Genomic DNA, 21618 nt, shown 5'->3' with positions numbered 1-21618 from the left:
TGCTGTAGACACAGCCACCGAGATAACTGCATAAACATTGGCCCTGACTGTGCGGACCAAATGGGCTTTGGGAGGAAGATTATTTTTTGATGGAAAAATTGGCTTGATTCTACGTAGAGCACAACTAAAGGAATGTGTCAATGTATTTTAATCAAGCATTTGCACCTTTCTGGCAGGATTTCTGTGTTTAGAGCCTCTACCCCCAAATTAGTTCAGTATCCAAAGTAGGATGTCACAATTGACATGTGGCAATCAGGCTTTTCCATCCCTCATGCCTGAATGACCAGGCCCTTCTTCCCCTTGTCCCCACTGCCTCAATTTAGGATCATCTGAGAAGAGTTTCAGGGTTCGGATGGGGGTGCCAGTGTGGAAAATGGATGCCAGATGCCAACTGAAGGCTCTCCTAAGGCCAATCAGGAGGTATACACAAGGAGTCTAATTCAGCAAAAGTTCCCGGAGTGTACCAGTTCAGATCAGGTGTTGGCCCAGTCTGTTGAATTGTGACAAAAAAATACTGTGATATCCCCTTCCCCATCATTATCTGGCCAACAAGTCAAATGAGAAGTCAAGTCAAATTTTCTAGAGAAGCAGCGTGGCTCAGTGGAAAGAGCACGGGCTTTGGAGTCAGAGATCACGGGTTCGAATTCCGCCTCCGCCACATGTCTGCTGTGTGATCTTGGGCAAGTCACTTAACTTCTCTGGGCCTCAGTTACCTCATCTGTAAAATGGGGATTAAGACTGTGAGCCCCACGTGGGGCAACCTGATCAGCCTGTATCCTCCCCAGCGCTTAGAACAGTGCTTTGCACATAGTAAGCGCTTAACAAATGCCAATTATTATTATTACTATTATTAAATGATGTTAGTACCTTAAGAAACAAATGGATTGATGGTTAATAATGATACTAGAAAATAATAACGGTGGTATTTGTTTAAGTGCTTACTATGTACCAGGCACTTTACTAAGCACTGGGGTAGATACAAGATAATCAGGTTGGACACAGTCCCTGTCCCCCAAAGGGCTCACAGTCTTAATCCCCATTTTATGTGAGGTAACTGAGGCACAGAGAAGTTAAGTGACTTGCCCAAGGTCACACAGAAGCCAAGTGGCAAAACTGGGATTAGAACCCAGATCCTCCTGACGCCCAGGCCCATGCTCTATTCACTAGGCCATCGTACTTCAACGTGCTGTCATGTTCATGATGCAGTTTCTCCTTGCTTAAAGGAACTGTTCGTGGCTGCTGAAGATTTTCTCATTCTGAAGAGGATTGAGACTGGGGGACAGAGAGGCCAGAGTCTATGGGAAGAAATATATTGCATCAGTGAGGAATTTCATGAAAGCTGGAGGGTCTTCCGAAAGAGCAAACGCGATCCACTGGATTGCACCAATGAGGTATGAGTGAGAGTGTGAGCATGAGGTAAAAGAATGCCCTGTCCTTCCTTTCCCGGTGACTTTTCATTACTCCTGACACCAAGCCCTGAGCCAAGGTCATTCTCTTGGGGCCAGTCCTATTTTGATCTCTTGCTTGAGGAGACCGCAGTGCCATTCAGCAGCACCCAAAGGGTCTGAGTAGCCCTAGGGATGCCATACCCATCCCAAAGATGATAATAATATCAATCAATCGTATTTATTGCGCGCTTACTGTGTGCAGAGCACTGTACTAAGCGCTTGGGAAGTACAAGTCGGCAATAATAATAATATAATAATAATAATTGTGGTACTGTTAAGCACTCACTAAGTGCCAAGCACTGTTCTAAACACTGGGGTGAGCCCACTGTTGGGTAGGGACTGTCTCTATGTGATGCCAATTTGTACTTCCCAAGCGCTTAGTACAGTGCTCTGCGCATAGTAAGCGCTCAATAAATACGATTGATTGATTGATTGATTGATCAGGTTGTACACTAACCCTGTCCCACATTGGGTTTACACTCTTAATCCCCATTTTTTACAGATGAGGTAAATGAGGCATAGGGAAATGAAGTGACTTGCCCAAAGTCACACAGCAGACCAGTGGTGGAGTCAGGATTAGAATCCATAACCTCCTTATTCCCAGGCCAATGTGCTACCCACTACGCCATGCTGCTTCTCTAGAGAATTTGCTCTATTATAAGCTGTCTCAAGTTACAACCACCCCACAGTACAAACATCCAGGGGCTATAAACTGGATCGTTTGTTGCCCTCCCTCTATCATGTTTCAGCCTGCAATCCATCAATCAATCAATTGTATTTATTGAGCACTTACTGTGTTCAGAGCACTGTACTAAGCGCTTGGGAAGTACAAGTTGGCAACATATAGAGACAGTCCCTACCCAACAGTGGGCTCACAGTCTAAAAGGGGGAGACAGAGAACAAAACCAAACATACTAACAAAATAAAATAAATAGAATAGACATGTACAAGTAAAATAAATAAATATTTATTTATTTACTTATTATTTATTTATTTAAAATAAATAAATATTCCCTGCACCAGGGAAACCATACACCCAACATATTAGCTAAGAGCTGACCTAGAATTCTGTTACCTGGGCAGCACACTGACCAATGATGCAATTATCGATAAGGGAGGAATAAACTGAATCAAGAAGGCCAGCTCATCACCTGAGAGATGCTCAGAATGGGGCGACGGCAGGGTATACGGCTCCAGAGCAAACTAAAGGTCTATAGAGCTGTAGTGTTGTCTATCCTTCTCTGGCTGTGAGGCCACACACAAACACCACTTCCAGCTCCTTGAGCAGTTCTACCAGTTCCATCAGGCCGTTCTCATTATCAAATGGTAAGAGAAGATTATGAACAATATAATTCTGAAATGTAGGCATTCTCTTAATATAAAGCTATACCGGATGGGGCACGCGAAGAGAATGAAACATGGCAGGATAATAATAATAATAATAATAATGGTATTTGGTAAGTGCTTACTATGTACCAGGCAAACTAAAGGTCTACAGAGCTGTAGTGTTGTCTATCCTTCTCTGGCTGTGAGGCCACACACAAGCACCACTTCCAGCTCCTTGAGCAGTTCTACCAGTTCCATCAGGCTGTTCTCATTATCAAATGGTAAGAGAAGATTATGAACAATATAATTCTGAAATGTAGGCATTCTCTTAATATAAATCTATACCGGATGGGACACGTGAAGAAAATGAGACATGGCAGGATAATAATAATAATAATAATGGTATTTGGTAAGTGCTTACTATGTACCAGGCACTGCACTAAGTGCTGGGTTGGATACAAGCTAATCGGGTTGGACACCGTCCCAGTCCCATATGGGGTTCACAGTCTCAACCCCCCCATTCTACAGATGAGGTAATTTAGGCCCAGAGAAGTGAAATGATTTGCCTAAAGTCACACAGCTGACAAGTGGCAGCGCTGGGATTAGAACCCATGACTCTGACTTCCAAGCCCGTGCTCTTTCCACTAAGCTGTGCTGCTTTAAAGATGAAATCATAGTTTAGGGACAGTCATCAATTCAGTATATACATTCATTCATTCATTCAATCGTATTTATTGGGCGCTTACTGTGTGCAGAGCACTGTACTAAGCGCTTGGGAAGTACAAGTTGGCAACATATAGAGACGGTCCCTACCCAACAGTGGGCTATATTATGTAAAGGAATTTTATATTCGTTTCCCAGAGGTTATGGCATCGATTCTCATTGATATCGTATAAGCCTATGGGAAAACGTGACCCACATTGCAACTGAAAACACAACTTTGAGGAACATAACCCAGTTTTATTGTGAGATAGGCATGTATGTTTTTGAGGGTGTGATGTCCCTCATTGATGCTCACAATTACAGACAGAATCCTCTTTTCAGTAGCAGCATCTTCAAGATACGAGACAGGCACGTGTATGTGTCGGTGTGAGAGATATCAATGAGATGCCATTATTTAAACTTCTGGTGCATCAAGTATGTCATTTTATCATTTGGAAGACAGAAGCTGCTGGGCTCCTCTTTTGTACTTGTCGATGGTTGCTTTTTATTTGTGGATTCCAGGAACTCTTCTGATTTGGAATTTTGTGCTTGATTACGCCCTAGTAATGCATCTGTCACCATTCCTATCCACCATGGCAGGGGCATGCCTCTGTGCCAAAATCTGAGTTTGGGATTTTCTCACTTAACTTGCTATATAACCACAACAGTTACAGGAAGTTGGACACTTTAAAAAAATCCAAACTGACAAAAATCGATTTTATTTTTGTTGGGAAAAAATCTGCAAGTTCAGCATGCACATGGCTCTCAACTCAGGCAACTGCACTGTTTTAATTTGGGTTGGCAGTAGTCAGTTCCCTATGTTATCATCCTGGCTCAGCCGTCTAAACTCCAAGAAACAATTGCAATTTGTCTTTTAAAGAACAGTACTCCAATCCTACTTTAAAAAGTGCCCCAAATTTTGACTCAAAAATAATAAGGTCCAAAGAACTCAGTATGTTGAATGTAATTTATGCATGGTTCATTTTCTCAGTTAGTTGATGTTATTCATTGAGCACTTACTGTGTGCAGAGTCCTGCACTCAGCACTTGGGAGAATATAATAGAGTTGGTAAATGTGATCCCTGCCCTCAGGGAACTTATAGTCTGGTGGATTTTGCTCTAAACTGGGTTACAACCCAGTTCAGGAAAAATTATGGGTTGGTTTCCACCTTGGCCTGACCATTCTTATCTGAAGCACCAGGTGAGGGCCCATATGGACAATGTGAATGATGCATGTGGGTTGCTGACAGTGACTCCACGGGCTATTTTGACTGGCTGAATTCCAACATTTTGACTCAGAAACCTGTACAAGGTTTAGGAAGCTGTCACTCTCTACCCAGAGGCATCTTCATGCAGAGATCATTGTTACAGAGATTGTTACAGTCCAGTTAATGCTCACTTAAAAAAAAAGTGTTACATTTCATATCATTGGCATGGCAAACTGGCACAATTTGGGGTAAAAAGTCAAAAAAAGGCACATATGGAATTATGCTTTTACTTTAAATAAAATGAGCGGACACTGAATTAATATTATATCCATATATGTCCAAACAACTATGGGGAGTAGAAGTGCTTTTTTTAAAAAAAAAATAAAGGGATTCTTTAAGGCTAAAAAACAAGAGAAGAGGAGCAGCTGAAATGAGAAGCACCCTAGGTTTAGTATGATAAATTACTAAAACAGAAACCAAAAAACTATTTTTCTTCTCCTTATTTTAATTTCAGTGGCATAAATACAATTCTCATTGGTAAACAACTATCTTGAATAGCCGGCTTAATCTACGCATGATCTTTTGCACATTGAGGCCGAAACCTTTAATGCAGGGGGTTTATACAAGGAATGCTGATATAACCATTAATGCGCCAGTGGAAATGTTGCAAAAATCCCAAACCACTTAAATTAATGGCTTTCTCAGTGTTTATTAACCCTTTTTTTCCAGAGGCTGCCCCTGATTTTTAAGAGCATTGCTCCTGATCTGTATTAAAGATTAGAAGGTATGCAGGGCAGTTTTATCCCACACAAAAGTTGTCGAAAGGAAAAGGCTAATAGCCCCTGGAGATCTCATTTTAATCAATATCGTAATCAGCTTTAAAAACTACCGAAAATAACTTGTTAAAGTCACTTTCCTTTTACATCAAGGGGCCTTCAGGGTATTGTGATTTGCCTGGACTTAGCATTTAATGGGCACAAAATAATTAGGCACAAATTTTATGTTGAAATTTATAAATGGCTATGGTATGCATGGATGGTCTCAGGTGATGTTTCAGCAATCCATTTTTGTTTTTGCAGGAAAACAAAATATCCAATATTTAGGCTATTTTATTAATTAGAAAATAGTTATTTTAAAATGAGTGAGAACTTTAGGGATTTTCATTGCAGTCTCAAATGGAATTTCTAATGCATTGGCATTCTATATAGGAATTTCTCTCTGACTATGTGAAACACACTCAGCAGTTGAAAGACCTTGACCATCACTTAGGAACAATACTTGATTATGCATTTCAAGAATCAAGAGGACTTGAATCTACTTTTAAGGTAATATAAACAAATTAAGATCTGAAATTCATTAGAAATTAATGGATATGGTCCCGATGTTACTAATTTTAAGCAGATACATGCTCTCATCTAACATATGTAAAAGTAATTCTGCCTTTAGCCAACCTCATTCCCACACCTAGAATTTTGGAAATTCTGTTTCTTTTCCTCTGTAATTAGAAGGTGGAAAAGACATTTTGCACCCGGTCACTATTTCCTTTTAGCCTTCAGAGCCTTCCGAAGGACAAAATCAAGGGGTTTGAATGATTTTGGAGTATTTTTTTTTCCATTCCATGTATCCTCCGATGGTATGGCTAAATTACCTGCAATTTTAAGGTGATAGAACATTGTATCATGAGGTCAAATACCTTCACAGAAAATGCTATGAAGAGCAGTGGAAAAAATGTATGTGAACATGAGTGTATCCAGAAAGAGAGTGCTTCCCTTAATGTGGGGTTTTGGATTGCAGTTAAAGGTGTCTTGAAAAGAAATAATCCCAGTTGAGGATTGCAGTCCTCACAGGCATGGCAGCCTTATGTAAGATTTAGGGTGTGTATAAGCATGTATATACAAGCCATGACTTTGTGTTGGCGTGTAAAATAGATCTATTATTTGTAAAGGTGATCTAGGTTGAAACCCTCCTTATTTCACCAAAGGTTTCCACCAGAGACCGCTTGTCCTGTAAACCCAAATGATCCAGAGCTTAAGTAGGTCTCCAGTATGCGACCTGGTGGCTCAAATAACTGAACACAACAGGCTAGGCATGTGGAAGGAAGACACCCTGGGACTTTTGTCCTCTCTCTTTCTCTCTCTCCACTTTCATTTTCAGTTTCTCCTCTCAACGAGTTGGATTAGTCAGCCACGCACACATATGGCATTTCATCCTAGTGGAAGATTTCCAGAAAGATAAAAAGGAACTCGTGGAAGGGAGGGCAGAAAGGGTAGCAAGAAGCAGTATGGACTAGTGGATAGAGCACGGACCTGGGATTCAAAGGGTTCTAGATTTTAATTCTGGCTCCACCACTTGTCTGGTTGTGGTTTATTATGGTTGTACATATTTATTACTCTATTTATTTATTTATTTATTTATTTTACTTGTACATTTCTATCCTACTTATTTTATTTTGTTGGTATGTTTGGTTCTGTTCTCTGTCTCCCCCTTTTAGACTGTGAGCCCACTGTTGGGTAGGGACTGTCTCTATGTGATGCCAATTTGTACTTCCCAAGCGCTTAGTACAGTGCTCTGCACATAGTAAGCGCTCAATAAATACGATTGATTGATTGATTGATTGATTGTCTGCTGTGTGACCTTGGGTAAGTCACTTAACTTCTCTGTACCTCAGTAACCTCCTCTGTAAAATGGGGATTAAGACTTGTGAGCCCTATATGGGACAGGGACTGTGTTCAACCCAATTACCTTGTATCTACCCTGGTGTTTAGTACAGTGCTTGGCACATAGTAAGAGCTTAACAAATAACACAATTATTATTGTTAATATTATTACTATTACATCATCCACTATCTGGGAATAAGAGGTCATCATCAGTCGTATTTATTGAGCGCTTACTGTGTGCAGAGCACTGTACTAAGCGCTTGGGAAGTACAAGTTGGCAACATATAGAGACAGTGCCTACCCAACAGTGGGCTCACAGTCTAAAAATATTATCAGTGAAACAGGCAATTAGGGGTGGGGAGGGGGAGAGGGGGCAGGTGATAGAAAAAGAAAAGATATTTTTGAGGCGCAACAGGGTCATGAATGATGTGATTGGTGTCCAGTGAAACGGTGCCCCTCTAGGGTATCTCATTACAGGGTTGCTGTTATAAGATGGCCCCAATTGAATAGCTTTTCATGGCTGTGGCATCAAGCTTAGCTTCTTCATGGTTTAAAACATCCCAGTACTTGTTTTAGCTTCATCGCTTAACTAAGCCCCTCACAAGAAAAGTTCCCCTGCCCCTTATTAGCTTCAAACATTATTTCCACCGGAAGTTGGTTCCCGGAGCATCAGTTCTGTTTAGCATTAGTTCCCCTTAGTCAACAGCAGTTAACAGCAATGTTAGTCCCACATTAGATTAGTTCAGTGCAGCATTTATTTATTTATATTAATATCTGTCTCCCCCTTTGGAATGTAAGCTCATTTGGGGCAGGGAATGTGTCTGTTTATTGGTATATTGTACTCTCTCAAGCAGTTAGTAATAATAATAATAATAATAATAATAATAATAATAATAATGGCATTTATTAAGCGCTTACTATGTGCAAAGCACTGTTCTAAGCGCTGGGGGGATACAAGGGGGATACAAGGTGATCAGGTTACAGATGAGGGAACTGAGGCCCAGAGAAGTCAAGTGACTTGCCCAAAGTCACACAGCTGACAAGTGGCGGAGCCAGGATTTGAACCCATGACCTCTGACTCCAAAGCCCGGGCTCTTTCCACTGAGCCATGCTGCTCTGCACACAGTAAGTGCTCAGTAAATATGACTGACTGACTTCCCTCCCACTGGTGTCACCAATTAACCTCTTCATTTCCATTAGTGCAATTATTTGCTAATAATGACTGCGCCAATCATGACAGTTTACTAAGAGTGTAACCACAGTAGATTTTTCTGCTGCTGAATGATTTAAAAAAAGCAGTTGAACCCCATGCATGCAGCTGTTAAATGGATAGCTGTGTTATACAGTTTATCTGCAGAGGAGCTACTTTAGGAATGAAGATGACTAAGTGTCTCAGGGCTTAGGTAGGAAGTGCGGGGGCTGTCAGGTGGGGCCCCAAATGGTGCCCCAGGTAATGAGTGGCTTTATGTGTCCTTCCCAGCTGTGATTAATCAACCTGTTCATTCATTCATTCAATCGTATTTATTGAGCGCTTACTGTGTGCAGAGCACTGTACTAAGCGCTTGGGAAGTACAAGTTAGCAACTTGTAGAGACGGTCCCTACCCAACAGCGGGCTCACAGTCTAGAAGGGGGAGACAGACAACAAAACAAAACATATTAACAAAATAAAATAAATAGAATGGTAAATATGTACAAGTAAAATAAATAGAGTAATAAATCTGTACAAACATATATACAGGTGCTGTGGGGAGGGAAAGGAGGTGGGGCAGGGGGATGGGGAGGGGGAGAGGAAGGAGGGGGCTCAGTCCTGGGAAGGCCTCCTGGAGGAGGTGAGCTCTCAGTAGGGCTTTGAAGGGAGGAAGAGAGCTAACTTGGCGGATGGGCAGAGGGAGGGCATTCCAGGCCAGGGGGAGGTTGTGGGCTGGGGGTCGACGGTGGGACAGGCGAGAATGAGGCACAGTGAGGAGGTTAGTGGCAGAGGAGCGGAGGGTGCGGCCTGGGCTGGAGAAGGAAAGAAGGGAGGTGAGGTAGGAGGGGGCGAGGTGATGGACAGCCTTGAAGCCGAGAGTGAGGAGTTTCTGCCTGATGTGTAGGTTGATTGGTAGCCACTGGAGATTTTTGAGAAGGGGAGTAACATGCCCAGAGCATTTCTGCACAAAGATGATGCGGGCAGCAGTGTGAAGTATAGATTGAAGTGGGGAGAGACAGGAGGATGGGAGACCAGAGAGGAGGCTGATGCAGTAATCCTGTCGGGATAGGATGAGAGATTGAACCAGCAGGGTAGCGGTTTGGATGGAGAGGAAAGGGCAGATCTTGGTGATGTTGCGGAGGTGAGAGCGGCAGGTTTTGGTGACGGATTGGATGTGAAGGGTGAACGAGAGAGCAGAGTCGCGGATGACACCAAGGTTTCGAGCTAGTGAAACGGGAATGGTGGCAGGGCCGTCTACAGTGATGGGACAGTCAGGGAGTGGGCAGGGTTTGGGAGGGAAGATAAGGAGTTCAGTCTTGGACATATTGAGTTTTAGATAGCGGGCAGACATCCAGATGGAGATGTCTTGAAGGCAGGAGGAGACACGAGCCTGAAGGGAGGGAGAGAGAGCAGGGGCACAGATGTAGATCTGGGTGTCATCAGTATAGAGATGATAGTTGAAGCCGTGGGAGCGAATGAGTTCACCATTTCCTTTCCAACCTTTCCAACTTTTGAGTAATTGTGCCTGTACCAGTTATGCCTAGAACTGGCACCTCCAAACCTGGTGTCCCAACTGATGCGTTGGTTCCAGTTCCGTGGGCAGGGCTGGATTGAGATTTCCCAGTTAGAGTGCTTGAGATCAGTTAGGCCTGGGAACTTGGGAGAGGGGCCCTTAAAACTGGCTCCAAGTGTTTTATTTTGAGACAACAGGGAGTTTCTAGAAACCCAGTGCAGTCAGTGTGGAACACACAGGCCTTAGCCCTCTTGTATTTTCCCAAAAACTTGCTGGGCCATTCTGCTCCTGCCTGACGCCAGTTGAGGGTTTTCTCTCAGTGGTGATTTCTGAGAGGCACGACAATGGGCCCAATTTTCAGTTCCTTTCTGTCCATTTGATGAAACCCCCTCCATCTTTTGCTTTCCTCCTTTTAAACATAGAGAAGGTGAAAGAACTTGTGTTTGTTTCTTCCTAAACAGCTATCAAGGCAGCACATCAGATTCTGCCTAAGGTGTACAATATCCAGAGGTCAAAAAGTAGAACTTTGAGCAAAAATTATAAGTCAAAGAAGGTGCCAGAGTTCCCAGATTTAGGTAGGCTGACTGCATGACAATCTGTATCATGAAGGAGATGCAAGATTAAAGTATCAGGATATTGCGAGAGAAAATAAGGGAAATTTCTAACCAAACAAAAATAGAGATGGCAAAGAATTGGTTGAATACATAGTTATGTAAGATTCTGAGCAAGAATTCATAGTGTTTCTGACAATACAATTTCATCAGGAGCTGAAGGAAAATGAAAAGGAAGACAGCAGGTGTAATTGCTGTGAGGAACAGTTTCCTGCTGAGCTCAGAGAGTTTTACCATCAGCTCTGCAAGAATACAGCCAGGCAAATGCGGCAAACATAGAAATAAATACTTGTCATTAAATCAGGGAGGTAGGACAAAAGGGCATACAAAGATGTACCTTAGGCAGTGGAGAAGAGGCCGGGTGAAGGATGGAGAAGGTGATAATAGGAAAAGAGAAGTGAGAAAATTACATCTCTGTGGGCATCATTAGAGTGCAGAAAAGAAGGCAAGTAGAAGATGCTTTGAATGTAACAGAGAGAAACGGTCTGAAAGTCTATTGTTACCTCTCTTGCTAGGAAAAAGGATGCGGGTAAGGGAGGGATTCATCTTTTTCCCATCTTCAGTTTTCCCCAATGCCTGGAGCAACTGCCTAGTTAGGTCCATATTTTATATAGCTTATCCATCCCGGGAGGCAAAAGAAAGGTTTAGTTGAGAAACAACATACCCTAGTGAAAAGAGCACAAATCTGGGAGCCAGGATCTGGGTTCTAATCTTGGCTCTGCCACTTGTCTGCTGTGTGGCCTTGGGCAAATCGCTTTACTTCTCAGGGCGTTAGTTACCTCATCCGTAAAATGGGGATTGTGGGACACGGACTGTGTCCAACCGAATTAGCTTGCGTCTACCCTAAAACTTAGTACAGAGCCTGACATATAGTGTGTATGTAAATAGTAAATGTAATGTAAATAGTAAATGTAAATGTATGTAAATAGTATGTAGTAAATAGAATATTTATTTATTTATTCTATTTATTTTATTTTGTTAGTATGTTTGGTTTTGTTCTCTGTCTCCCCCCTTTAGACTGTGAGCCCACTGTTGGGTAGGGACTGTCTCTATATGTTGCCACCTTGTACTTCCCAAGTGCTTAGTACAGTGCCCTGCACACAGTAAGCGCTCAATAAATATGATTGATTGATTGATTGATGTAGTAAGTGCTTAAAAAATGCCACTTTTTAAAAAAAGAGGCAGGCATTTCTATCATAAAAATTTACAGGGTCAAGATGCTCACTGAAGAAAAATTTCAACAACAGGAGGGGCTGAGTCTTGTATCCTGGTAGCTGTATGAGATAGGATCAGACCTATGCCTTGAGGGTACCCTGATAATTGAGTACTGGAGACCAGCGGCTGACCTTCAGTGAGGGAAACTGAGCATGAATCCCACCCCTTAAAAAAACCTGACTATACACCACCAATGCCCATTTTAGTTAGAGCGGGTGATTTTATACATGTCACGGCTAGCATCCATATTGGTCAATCAATCTGTGGTATTTACTGAGTGCTTACTGTTTGCAGAACACTGTACTGAGTGCTTGGGAGTATACAGTGCAACAGAGTTTGTAGACACGTTCCTGAAAACTTAAGTATATATGTATATATGTCTGTACATATTTATTACTCTATTTTACTTGTACATATCTATTCTATTTATTTTATTTTGTTAGTATGTTTGGTTTAGTTCTCTTTCTCCCCCTTTTAGACTGTGAGCCCACTGTTGGGTAGGGACTGTCTCTACATGTTGCCAACTTGTACTTCCCAAGCGCTTAGTACAGTGGTCTGCACACAGTAAGCGCTCAATAAATAAGATTGATTGATTGATTAAGTTCCTCACCAAGGGAATGAGGGAAGCATTCACTGCTTAGAGAAGGTCAAACGCCCACCCCCACCAAAACAACCAGTAACAAAGAAACCAGTAGCCAGATTAATGGCCAGATGACAAAACACACTTGCATCCAGACACGCAAGCACAGACACACACAGACACAGAAATCCTCCAGAAGGTCAAGAGACGCACACTAGAGGAATAGATTTTTTTTTGCCAAGAGCACACATAGCATGGAGATAGAAGGAAGGATTTTTGAATAAATGCCAAAAACTAGATGGTACAACCGAGATAAATAAAATGCACAGTAAAGAGGCAAAAGACACTGTAATTTGGACTTCCAGTGTGAATGTAGAGAGTTGGAGGCAGAGAATGGATTAGAATTCCTGAGCCGTTTGTTCAGCCACGAATGGATGGCGGCTGAAGAGCCCACAGTTGGAAGGGGCCAGTTAGAGAGGCAACAGGAATACCGTGGCTCTCCTTCATTCATTCATTCATTCAATCAATTGTATTTATTGAGCGCTTACTGTGTGCAGAGCACTGTACTAAGCACTTGGGAGGTACAAGTTAGCAACATATAGAGACGGTCCCTACCCAACAATGGGCTCACAGTCTAGAAGGAATGTCCACACGCAGGCCTGCTGACTCTTCCTCTGCCCTCCTGGAGTGCGACTGAACACAGATCCTGCACCAGCTGAGCCTTGGCACGAGGATTGGGCAGAGTTGACATGGCCCTTGATGAAATGTGACTCCCTTCCTCGCCCCTACCAGCTGCAGGTATTATCCAGGGGCACGGCTTTTAAGCCCCTGATGGGATCCCCCCCAAAACCCAGAGCTATCTCAGGAAGGATTTTTGGAAAAAATGGAATTAGCAAATATGGGTGGGGGGGCCTTAATTGAAGGGGTCTTTTGTGGATGTAAGGGAAGGCTAGCTAAGATCTAACCTTTAATTTTAAATCCTCTGGAGTCCTGCATGTAGTTCTAGTCTGTTCCTTTTAGGGGCCAAAATAGTTTAGAAAGAGGAGCGTCGGAAAATACTGTGATTCTTGTCTATAGAAAGACAGCTGCTTTTAGAGAACATCATAATGAAGGGTGTAGACAGCGTGAACAAGGAAGTATTGTTCATTAAACCTCACTCCACCAGGACTTGGGAGGGGGGAAGCATTGAAACCCGGAGGCAGGAAGATCAAGATAAGCAAAAGGAAATGCTTTTCACAGTGGATCACAAGCATAAGGAATTAATTCCCAATGGACTATGCTCAGGCTGAACATATCAAGAATTTTGAAAAACAGTTGGAAAAACTCATTGATGAGAGAGAGAGAGAGAGAGTCAACAGATTATTAGAGGGGAAAGGATGGCAGAGTAGGGTATTGGTTAGCTCATTCTTAATCATGAGGTTAGAGGACAAGTAGGGAAGCAATCACCTGCTCCTCCTAGCATCCTTTGGTGCTCCTGTCTCATGTGTGGGGACTAGATGCATGATCAGTCTGATCCAGAATATCATCCTCTGTAGTAATATATGTTAACAGTTAAATTCTGAAATTCAGCCTGATTTTTTTCCATTAAATATGTATATTGCAAATTCCAAGCTTTTCTGACGATGATGATGATTATTCAGCGCTTACTATGTGCCGAGCACTGTTCTCAGCGCTGGGGTAGATAAAAGTTAATCAGGTTGTCCCATATGGGGCTCACAGTTTTAATCCTCATTTTACAAATGAGGTAACTGGGGTGCATAGAAGTTAAGTGGCTTGCCCATGGTCACACAGCAGACAGGTGGCAGAGTCAGGATTAGAACCCATGTCCTCTGACTCCGAAGCCCGGGCTCTTTCCGCTAAGCCACGCTGGTTCCCATGTTGTTTCTACAAAGAGTTGCCAGAGGAGTCTGACACTATCAGCCTGTTGGCCCTCTAGCTGGGTAACCCCTTTTTCTTGCCATTTTTCTATCAAGGGGATTTTCATAAAATGATTTCGTTTTGACTCTGAATGCTAAATACAACCAGGAACATAGTTTTAACTGAGTATTAAATCACTCATTTATCACATGCCATGGTGAAAAGAATTCCAAAGGCAATTATATTGTTTGCCATATTATCATTATTTTGTATTATAACTATCACTATATTACCCATAGTGTGTTAGGAACCTGAATTTGGTCACCAAATGGCATAATAGACTCTGGAAGACAAGGCTGCGTGTTGAAAGAGAAATCATTGCACTGAATTGCAGAGGATTAACCAGCAGCTCAAGCCTGGTTTACATGGCCTGACTTGGCGGAGTGGAGACTTGTGGGAATCCATATATGAGCACACCAGGGATATGGTCCAAAATATTCATGGCAGAATTCAGAAGACAAAGCAAAACATGGAACAGATTCAGCAGCTGCTGGGAAAACTGGGCAGCACCTCCTTTCTTTCAGGGAAAAATGGTAAAGAATTTGCCCGCCTGTGTCTCGAGGATGAAGAACACATGACCAAACATTACTGTATGGCACGAGAGATGGGAGAGAGGATTGCTCAGTTGGTCCAGGTGACAATCTTCATAAATCCTGCATGGATAAGTGACCTGTTCAGGCCAAGGGGTTGGGAGAGACCTGCCATTTGAACATTAAGAAAACGCAAGCATCAGCCCACAGGAAATATCTCTAGAGTCCCCCCTTCCCAAAACCCAGAAACCAAGGGAAAGGTGCTCAAGTAAGATTACATTTCTGTATTAAATCTCACTCAGTGATTTTCATATCAATTCGTTTTTTGCCCTCTACAATCCAATTTCATCAACCATCACGCCACTGAAATTGCTGTCTTCATGGTTACCAATGACCACCTTCTTGCCAAAGTACTCCATCCTAATCCTCCTCAACTTTTAGGCTGCTTTCGACACTGGACCACTTCCTTCTCTGGACACATGATCTAACCTTGACTTTTCTGCCACAGTTTCCTCTTGGATCTCCTCTTATCTCTCTGGCCAACCTTTCTCTGTCTCTCTGTCTCTTTAGCAGGTTCTTCCTCTTCTTCCCATTCCCTATATGGATATGCCCCTCATGGCCCTGTCTCTTCACTTTTCTGATCATTTTTTCTAAAATGGCATTCTGCGTGTCTCCCCACTCCTCCAAAACTTCAGATGGCCGTCCATTCCTCTCCACAACAAACAGAAAATCTTTACCAGAGGATTTAAAGTACACCCTCAGTTTTCTCCTTTTCTTATTCATTCTGTTCTCCCACTACATCCCAGTTCACATTCTTCATTCCTCTTGAGGTAATTTACTCACTCTAATCTTTCCCTCCACAAACCACTTGCTTGTACCTCCTCTCCCCTTTCCCTTGCGCCTGGAACTCCCTCTCCCATTACAGACCACAGCTCTTCCCATCTTCAAAACCCTTCGGAAATCACATCACATCCAGCAGACCTTCCTTGATTAATTATTAACCTCTCCACTTCACATCCCCTTACTGCCACTTCCCCACTCCTAGCCACCTAAGCACTAGGATAACTCATCCTCTCCCCACCACTGGTGATGCCTACGTACATATCTTTATACTCTATTACTTCCAACTATCTGTAATTTTTTTAGTGCCTGTTCTCCACTAGATTGAAAACACCTTGAAGGAAGAGATTATATCTCCTAATTCTATTGTACCGTCTCCCAAGTGCTTGGTAATGTGCTCTGCACACCGTAAGTGTTCAATACATTACTTTTGATTGATTAGGTCTGTCACCTGAATTCTTCAAGGCCAAACCTGACTTCATTTATGTTGCAGATGCTTAAAACAGGTTTATTTTTTATGGTTGTGATACATTAATCTTGGTTGTTGGAAGAGTACTCCCTTCCAAGTGATTTGTAGTATCTCTGGTACTATGTGTCTGGAACAGTCCCAGCCTAAAACCTTACACTCTGTGGGTTACTCTCTTGCCCTGAATCAACAGGAGTGTCTGCTCCCTCCTCTCTTGCTCCTCCACATCAACAGCATGATGGCGTATTACTCTATTTATTTATTTTACTTGTACATATGTATTCTATTTATTTTATTTTGTTAGTATTTTTTGATTTTGTTCTCTGTCTCCCCCTTTTAGACTGTGAGCCCACTGTTGGGTAGGGACTGTCTCTATATGTTGCCAACTTATACTTCCCAAGTGCTTAGTACAGTGCTCTGCACACAGTAAGTGCTCAATAAATACGATTGATTGATTGATTGATTGACTGAACACCTCTGGCCTACAGTGCATTTGGAAGCATACAGTAGAATAAAAGACACGGTTCCTGCTTTCAAGAGCTTTATAGGTTAGAGAGCTTATAGATGGTGGAGATAAGGTGAAAGGGTAAGAGTATAGATGCAAGTAATAAGCAGGTCCAAGTAAGCAATTAAATAAAGAGCAAATCAATGATATTCACCTGAGTGCTAAGATAGCTGCTGGCGGGAGACGATCAGAATGTCCCCAGGTTAACTGCTCCTGCTCCAGCTGAAAGAAGGTGGGAGGATTGGTGGATAAATAAATAAATGCTTAATGCTTTGCCCTGGCCACCTCTCTGCCCCAACCACACTCCCTACTTCACCTAGCTGTTGGGACAGAAATGTAGATGGAGTAAGTGGCAATGGTAGCTATGATCTGCCTTAGGTCTCAGGAGTGGGTAGGGTTGGGGGGGAGTCCTAGGAAGGGCAGTAGCCGAGAATGAATGAATGAACGAATGAATGAATGAATAAGCTGTGAAAAGTGGAGCTTTGGAGCAGGAACACAAGGGTAGAGGAATCAGAACCATTTTGATGTTGGGGTAGCTGGAAGCTAAGTGCTCTGCCTTTCCCCGCCAAGCTATCCTGATGCTCCTCTCCATCCAGGTGGACCAGAAGGGCAACAGAAAGCCGATAGCTTTACTGTTGAACTGATCCATTAGTTGAGGCAGAAGGAAAAGCAGCCCTTTATGGTGACGCTTTTGGATGCTGATTCAACACATTTCTTTTCCAGAACAATCTGAGCCTGCTCCAGCTAGACCCTTTCTGATGAATGGAAAGCTTACACTGAGAACATAGATTGCTTGGTTTTGAGTGGGCTGTCCAGAGCCATCCAGGGTGCCCTTCTCTTTCTGATGGAAAACATGGAGGCATTTCAATCCATTCCTTTATTTGAAGTGCGGCTTGTCCGTCATGAAGGTGATTTGACTTTTCAACCTCCTTTGGATGTTACTATTAATGAGAATTTTTCAAGCAGCGTGGAGAAGCTTATAACAGATTCCTTCAGAATTGCATCATTTATAAACCGAGTTGCCAAACACCTTGGAAAAGACACCTACCAGGTATTGTATTTTTTTTTCAATGGGGGTCTATTTTCTGTGGGGCCTTTAGGCGTGGCTACGTAAGTCCTCCATGAATTAAGTTAGGTTTTGGCAGTGACTTAATCCTGGACTCTGGAAGTCTCTTGAATGATTTTGTTATGTAGGTAGCCAAAGGAAAAGATCAGCTTTCAGTGAACAGCAATTTTTGAGCTTCTTCTGTGTACAATAAAAGTCAAACATAGCCTCTACCCTCAAGCATCTGACAATACAGTCAGCATCAGTAAGAAACACTTGAATCACATCCTCAAAATGTAGTTAAGCAATCCAGAGTGTTGGGCATTTCCATATACACATTCATTCATTCAATCATACTTATTGAGCGCTTACTGTGTGCAGAGCACTGTACTAAGCGCTTGGGAAGTACAAGTTGGCAACATATAGAGACGGTCCCTATCCAACAACATCTTCTAGACTGTAAGCTTGTTGTGGGCAGGGAACGTTTCTGCCAACTCTGTTGAATTATACTCTCCCAAGCACTTAGTACAGTGCTCTGCATATAGTAAGTGCTCCATAAATTCCTTTGATTGATAAGAGGAAGAGAGAAACAGTGATTGACTCGTCTAAGTGTTTTCATATTTCTCATATAGATCCAGCCCAATCTATAAATGGCCCTATTGCTTAAGTCCCTATGTTTATCTCTATCTTTTTCACCTTTGTCCTTGCAGGGGGACATTAAAGTGTGGATTACAAACCTAATTCCTAATTCCACAAACCCCCTCCCTGAGCTGGGCCACATCCTCCTGGAAAATCAGGAAATGTTGTGGGAGAAAGAAGAGTGTTCTATATAGCAACACATAAAGCTATCAGCCAGAGCAATCTTTCTTGCTTAGATTTTATTTGCTGCAGGCTTCAGAGGTTCCTTCTCTCTGGTGGGTTAGAAAACTAAAGGTTGAATAAGCTTCTTCATTTTCTTTGTTCCCAAACCATTCTGGGTAGTTTGGGTAGATCTGGTGAGCAGAGCTCATTGGGGAGGGCCACGGGAGGTGATTAGTTGGGAGAGGAAACAACAGAGGAAGACATCTGAAAAATGGATTTTGTAGAGAAATTGTATTTCCTTCAGGAGCATTTGAATCTGCTCCTGAGGTTAAGACTGGTGCCACATCTCTTCTCGAAGGCAGTGGAGTGGCATAAGCAGCAAGAAGCAGCGCCTGGGAGTCGGAGGACTTGGGTTCTAATCCTGGCTCTACCAATTGCTTGCTGTGTGACCTTGGCCAAGTCAACTGACTTTTTTGGGCCTCAGTTCTCCTGGTCTCCCTCTTACTTAGATTTTGAGCCCCATGTGGGACAGGGACTCTGTTCCATCTAATTGGCTTGTATCTACCCTAGAGCTTAGAAAAGTGTTTGACACATAATCGGCACTTAACAGATACCATAACCAAAACAACACCGGTTTCTACAGGGATAGGTTAGAGAGGAGCTGCACTTAAGATCCACTGTGCTTAAGAGCTTGAAATGGAAGGGGAATGGGAAGGTAGAGAATAGATCAGGACCAACAGAGGACATGCGAACAGGGATATAATAATAGTAATAATAATAATTGTGGCATTTGCTACTTTGTATCAAGCACGGCTCTGAGCACCGGGGTGGATACAATTTAATCAGGTCAGGCACAGTCCCTGTCTCACAAGGGGCTCAGAGTCTAAGTAGGAGAGAGAAGGGGTAGTGAATCCCCATTTTGCAGTTGAGGAAACTGAGGCACAGAGAAATTAAATAACTTGCCCAAGGTCACTCAGCTGGCGAGTAGTGGAGCATGATTTAGAACCCAGGTCCCCTGGCTCCCAGGCCTCCCCATTAGTCTATGCTGCTTCTGAAGTCAAAGCATAAATGAGCTCACCAGTTACAGTGTAGCCTCCTCGTGGAAAGGGAATGTGTCACTATTATTCTGTTCTTCCCAGGCACCTAGCAGAGTAGTGTTCATCATCATCATCAATCGTATTTATTGAGCGCTTACTGTGTGCAGAGCACTGTACTAAGCGCTTGGGAAGTACAAGTTGGCAACATATAGAGACAGTCCCTACCCAGTTGCACACCAAATGGTAATTCAATAAATACTACTACTACTACTATTATTGCTACTACTACTATTACTACCACTTCTACTACTTTTATTAGCCGACAGCTGAGTGCCACCAATGCATAACATGCTTATTGTTTTGGGTAGGTATTAGAAATCCATGGAACCTTGAAGAACAAACCTTTCCCTGACATATTCCCCAGGTTTCTTCACTTTGCAAAGTCTGCCCTTTCCTCTCTTCCTTCAATAGCTTCTTTCAACAGACAGTTCAACAGCATCCTCCCCTCTTCACAGCCCTTCTGAAATCACATCTCCTTCAGGAGGCCTGCCAATCTCTTCATTTTATTCCCCTCAACTGCCACTTCAACCTTTCTGCACCATTTAAGTACTCACCTTACCCAACCCCATAGCATTTCTGTACCTATCTTTATACTCTATTTCTTCTTCCTGTCTGTAATTTATTTTGTCTGTCTCCCCCACTAGACTGTAGGCTTATTGAGAGCAGGGATTATCTCTACTAATTCTTTCATACACAAGCACTTAGTAGGTGTGTAATGAACATGATTGATTGATTAATTAGACTCCTTCGGGTCACTAGCATTTCTGCATCGCTCCCTAGCCTGTGGGTGCTAGTAGGGGAATCATAGGTAGGAAGGATTTTGCTTTGTTATCTCTAGTTCCTCCAAGTTTTAAGTGAATTCAAGGACTCCACTCACTTTTCAATTTTACTTTTCCATTTAGGAAGACGCAGATGAGATGGACATACTCGAGAAAATGCGTCAGGAAATCACGAGCAGGGTGCAATCGGTCACTATTAGTGCCCAGAAGTACCAAAGCTACTTAAAGAAAGACAGCTACTTATGGATGGATGATAAAACTGAATTTATGAAGCAGTTCCTTCTCTACGGGCGATTTCTTAGTGCTGAAGAACAGCAATTGCACGCAGACTCGACTCTCCAGAAGTGCTCGCTACAGTTAGCACACTTTACAGAACAGGTACTTGAATTTTTCCTGAGCCCAATATTGAATTTTTTTAGTTCCAAGGACAGATGTTAATCTATTAAGTGATGAATATGCGACAAACGCGTTTCTCCCTCAGTCATCCTTTTTTTTCCTTTAAAGATCAACATTTATGAAACGTTATACAATGAGATTGGCAACTTTGAAAATCAGAAGATATTTAGTGGTTGGTTCCAGGTTGATGTTAAACCTTTTAAAATGTCATTAATGGAGGTTATAAGGAGTTGGAGTTGGATGTTTAAGGAACACCTCTCGTTTGGGCATGTAACCTACAGGTAGGAAAATTTCAATTGGGTTGGAATGATGATGATGATGGCATTTATTAAGTGCTTACTATGTGCAAAGCACTGTTCTAAGCGCTGGCACTATATAACCCAAATTATTGGGTTTAACTCCCCAGTATTCTAAATTAACACACAAAATATTTTTAATATTCTGCGTTGCACTTACTTTGTCTTGTCTTGTTATTTCCTTTATTTCATTCATATTTCTCCTTGTTGCTGTATGTTGCTTCTTCTTTCACTCAACCAACCGTAGTTGGTATGCCCATTGTCTACATGTTGGTAAACCGTGGGACTGTATTTCCAACTCAGAGAAATGATTTCCGATAAGCAGAAGGAAAGAACAACCCGCCGTTATTAATGAAAATGGGAAAAGATTCCTGAAAAACACATCAGGTTTGGCTATGTAATTGGAGAAATGAAAGCAAGGAGGGCAGGGGAAACATGGTAAAACAAAGCCTCAGACAGTGCTGCTTCCCAACTGAATCGTGGTAGTTAATTGTTG

The 21618-nt window shown here is 42.4% G+C and overlaps 1 protein-coding gene across 1 annotated transcript in view; it reads left to right on the top strand.

Moving 5' to 3' along the window:
• LOC119932531 (dynein heavy chain 11, axonemal-like) overlaps positions 1-21073 on the top strand; it is a 44528-nt gene extending 23455 nt beyond the window's left edge. The window contains exons 6-10 of the mRNA XM_038751785.1: positions 1224-1391; positions 5892-6008; positions 17432-17759; positions 20554-20808; positions 20935-21073. Coding sequence (XP_038607713.1) covers positions 1224-1391; positions 5892-6008; positions 17432-17467 — 321 coding nt within the window. The 3' untranslated portion in view covers positions 17468-17759; positions 20554-20808; positions 20935-21073. The remainder of the gene's footprint in view (positions 1-1223; positions 1392-5891; positions 6009-17431; positions 17760-20553; positions 20809-20934) is intronic.
• Positions 21074-21618: the final 545 nt, after the last annotated feature.

Source organism: Tachyglossus aculeatus, chromosome 9 (assembly GCF_015852505.1).
Source record: "Tachyglossus aculeatus isolate mTacAcu1 chromosome 9, mTacAcu1.pri, whole genome shotgun sequence".
Classification (NCBI taxonomy): domain Eukaryota; kingdom Metazoa; phylum Chordata; class Mammalia; order Monotremata; family Tachyglossidae; genus Tachyglossus; species Tachyglossus aculeatus.
Note: the sequence above shows the minus strand (reverse complement) of the source record. Positions and strands in the feature narration are given on the sequence as shown.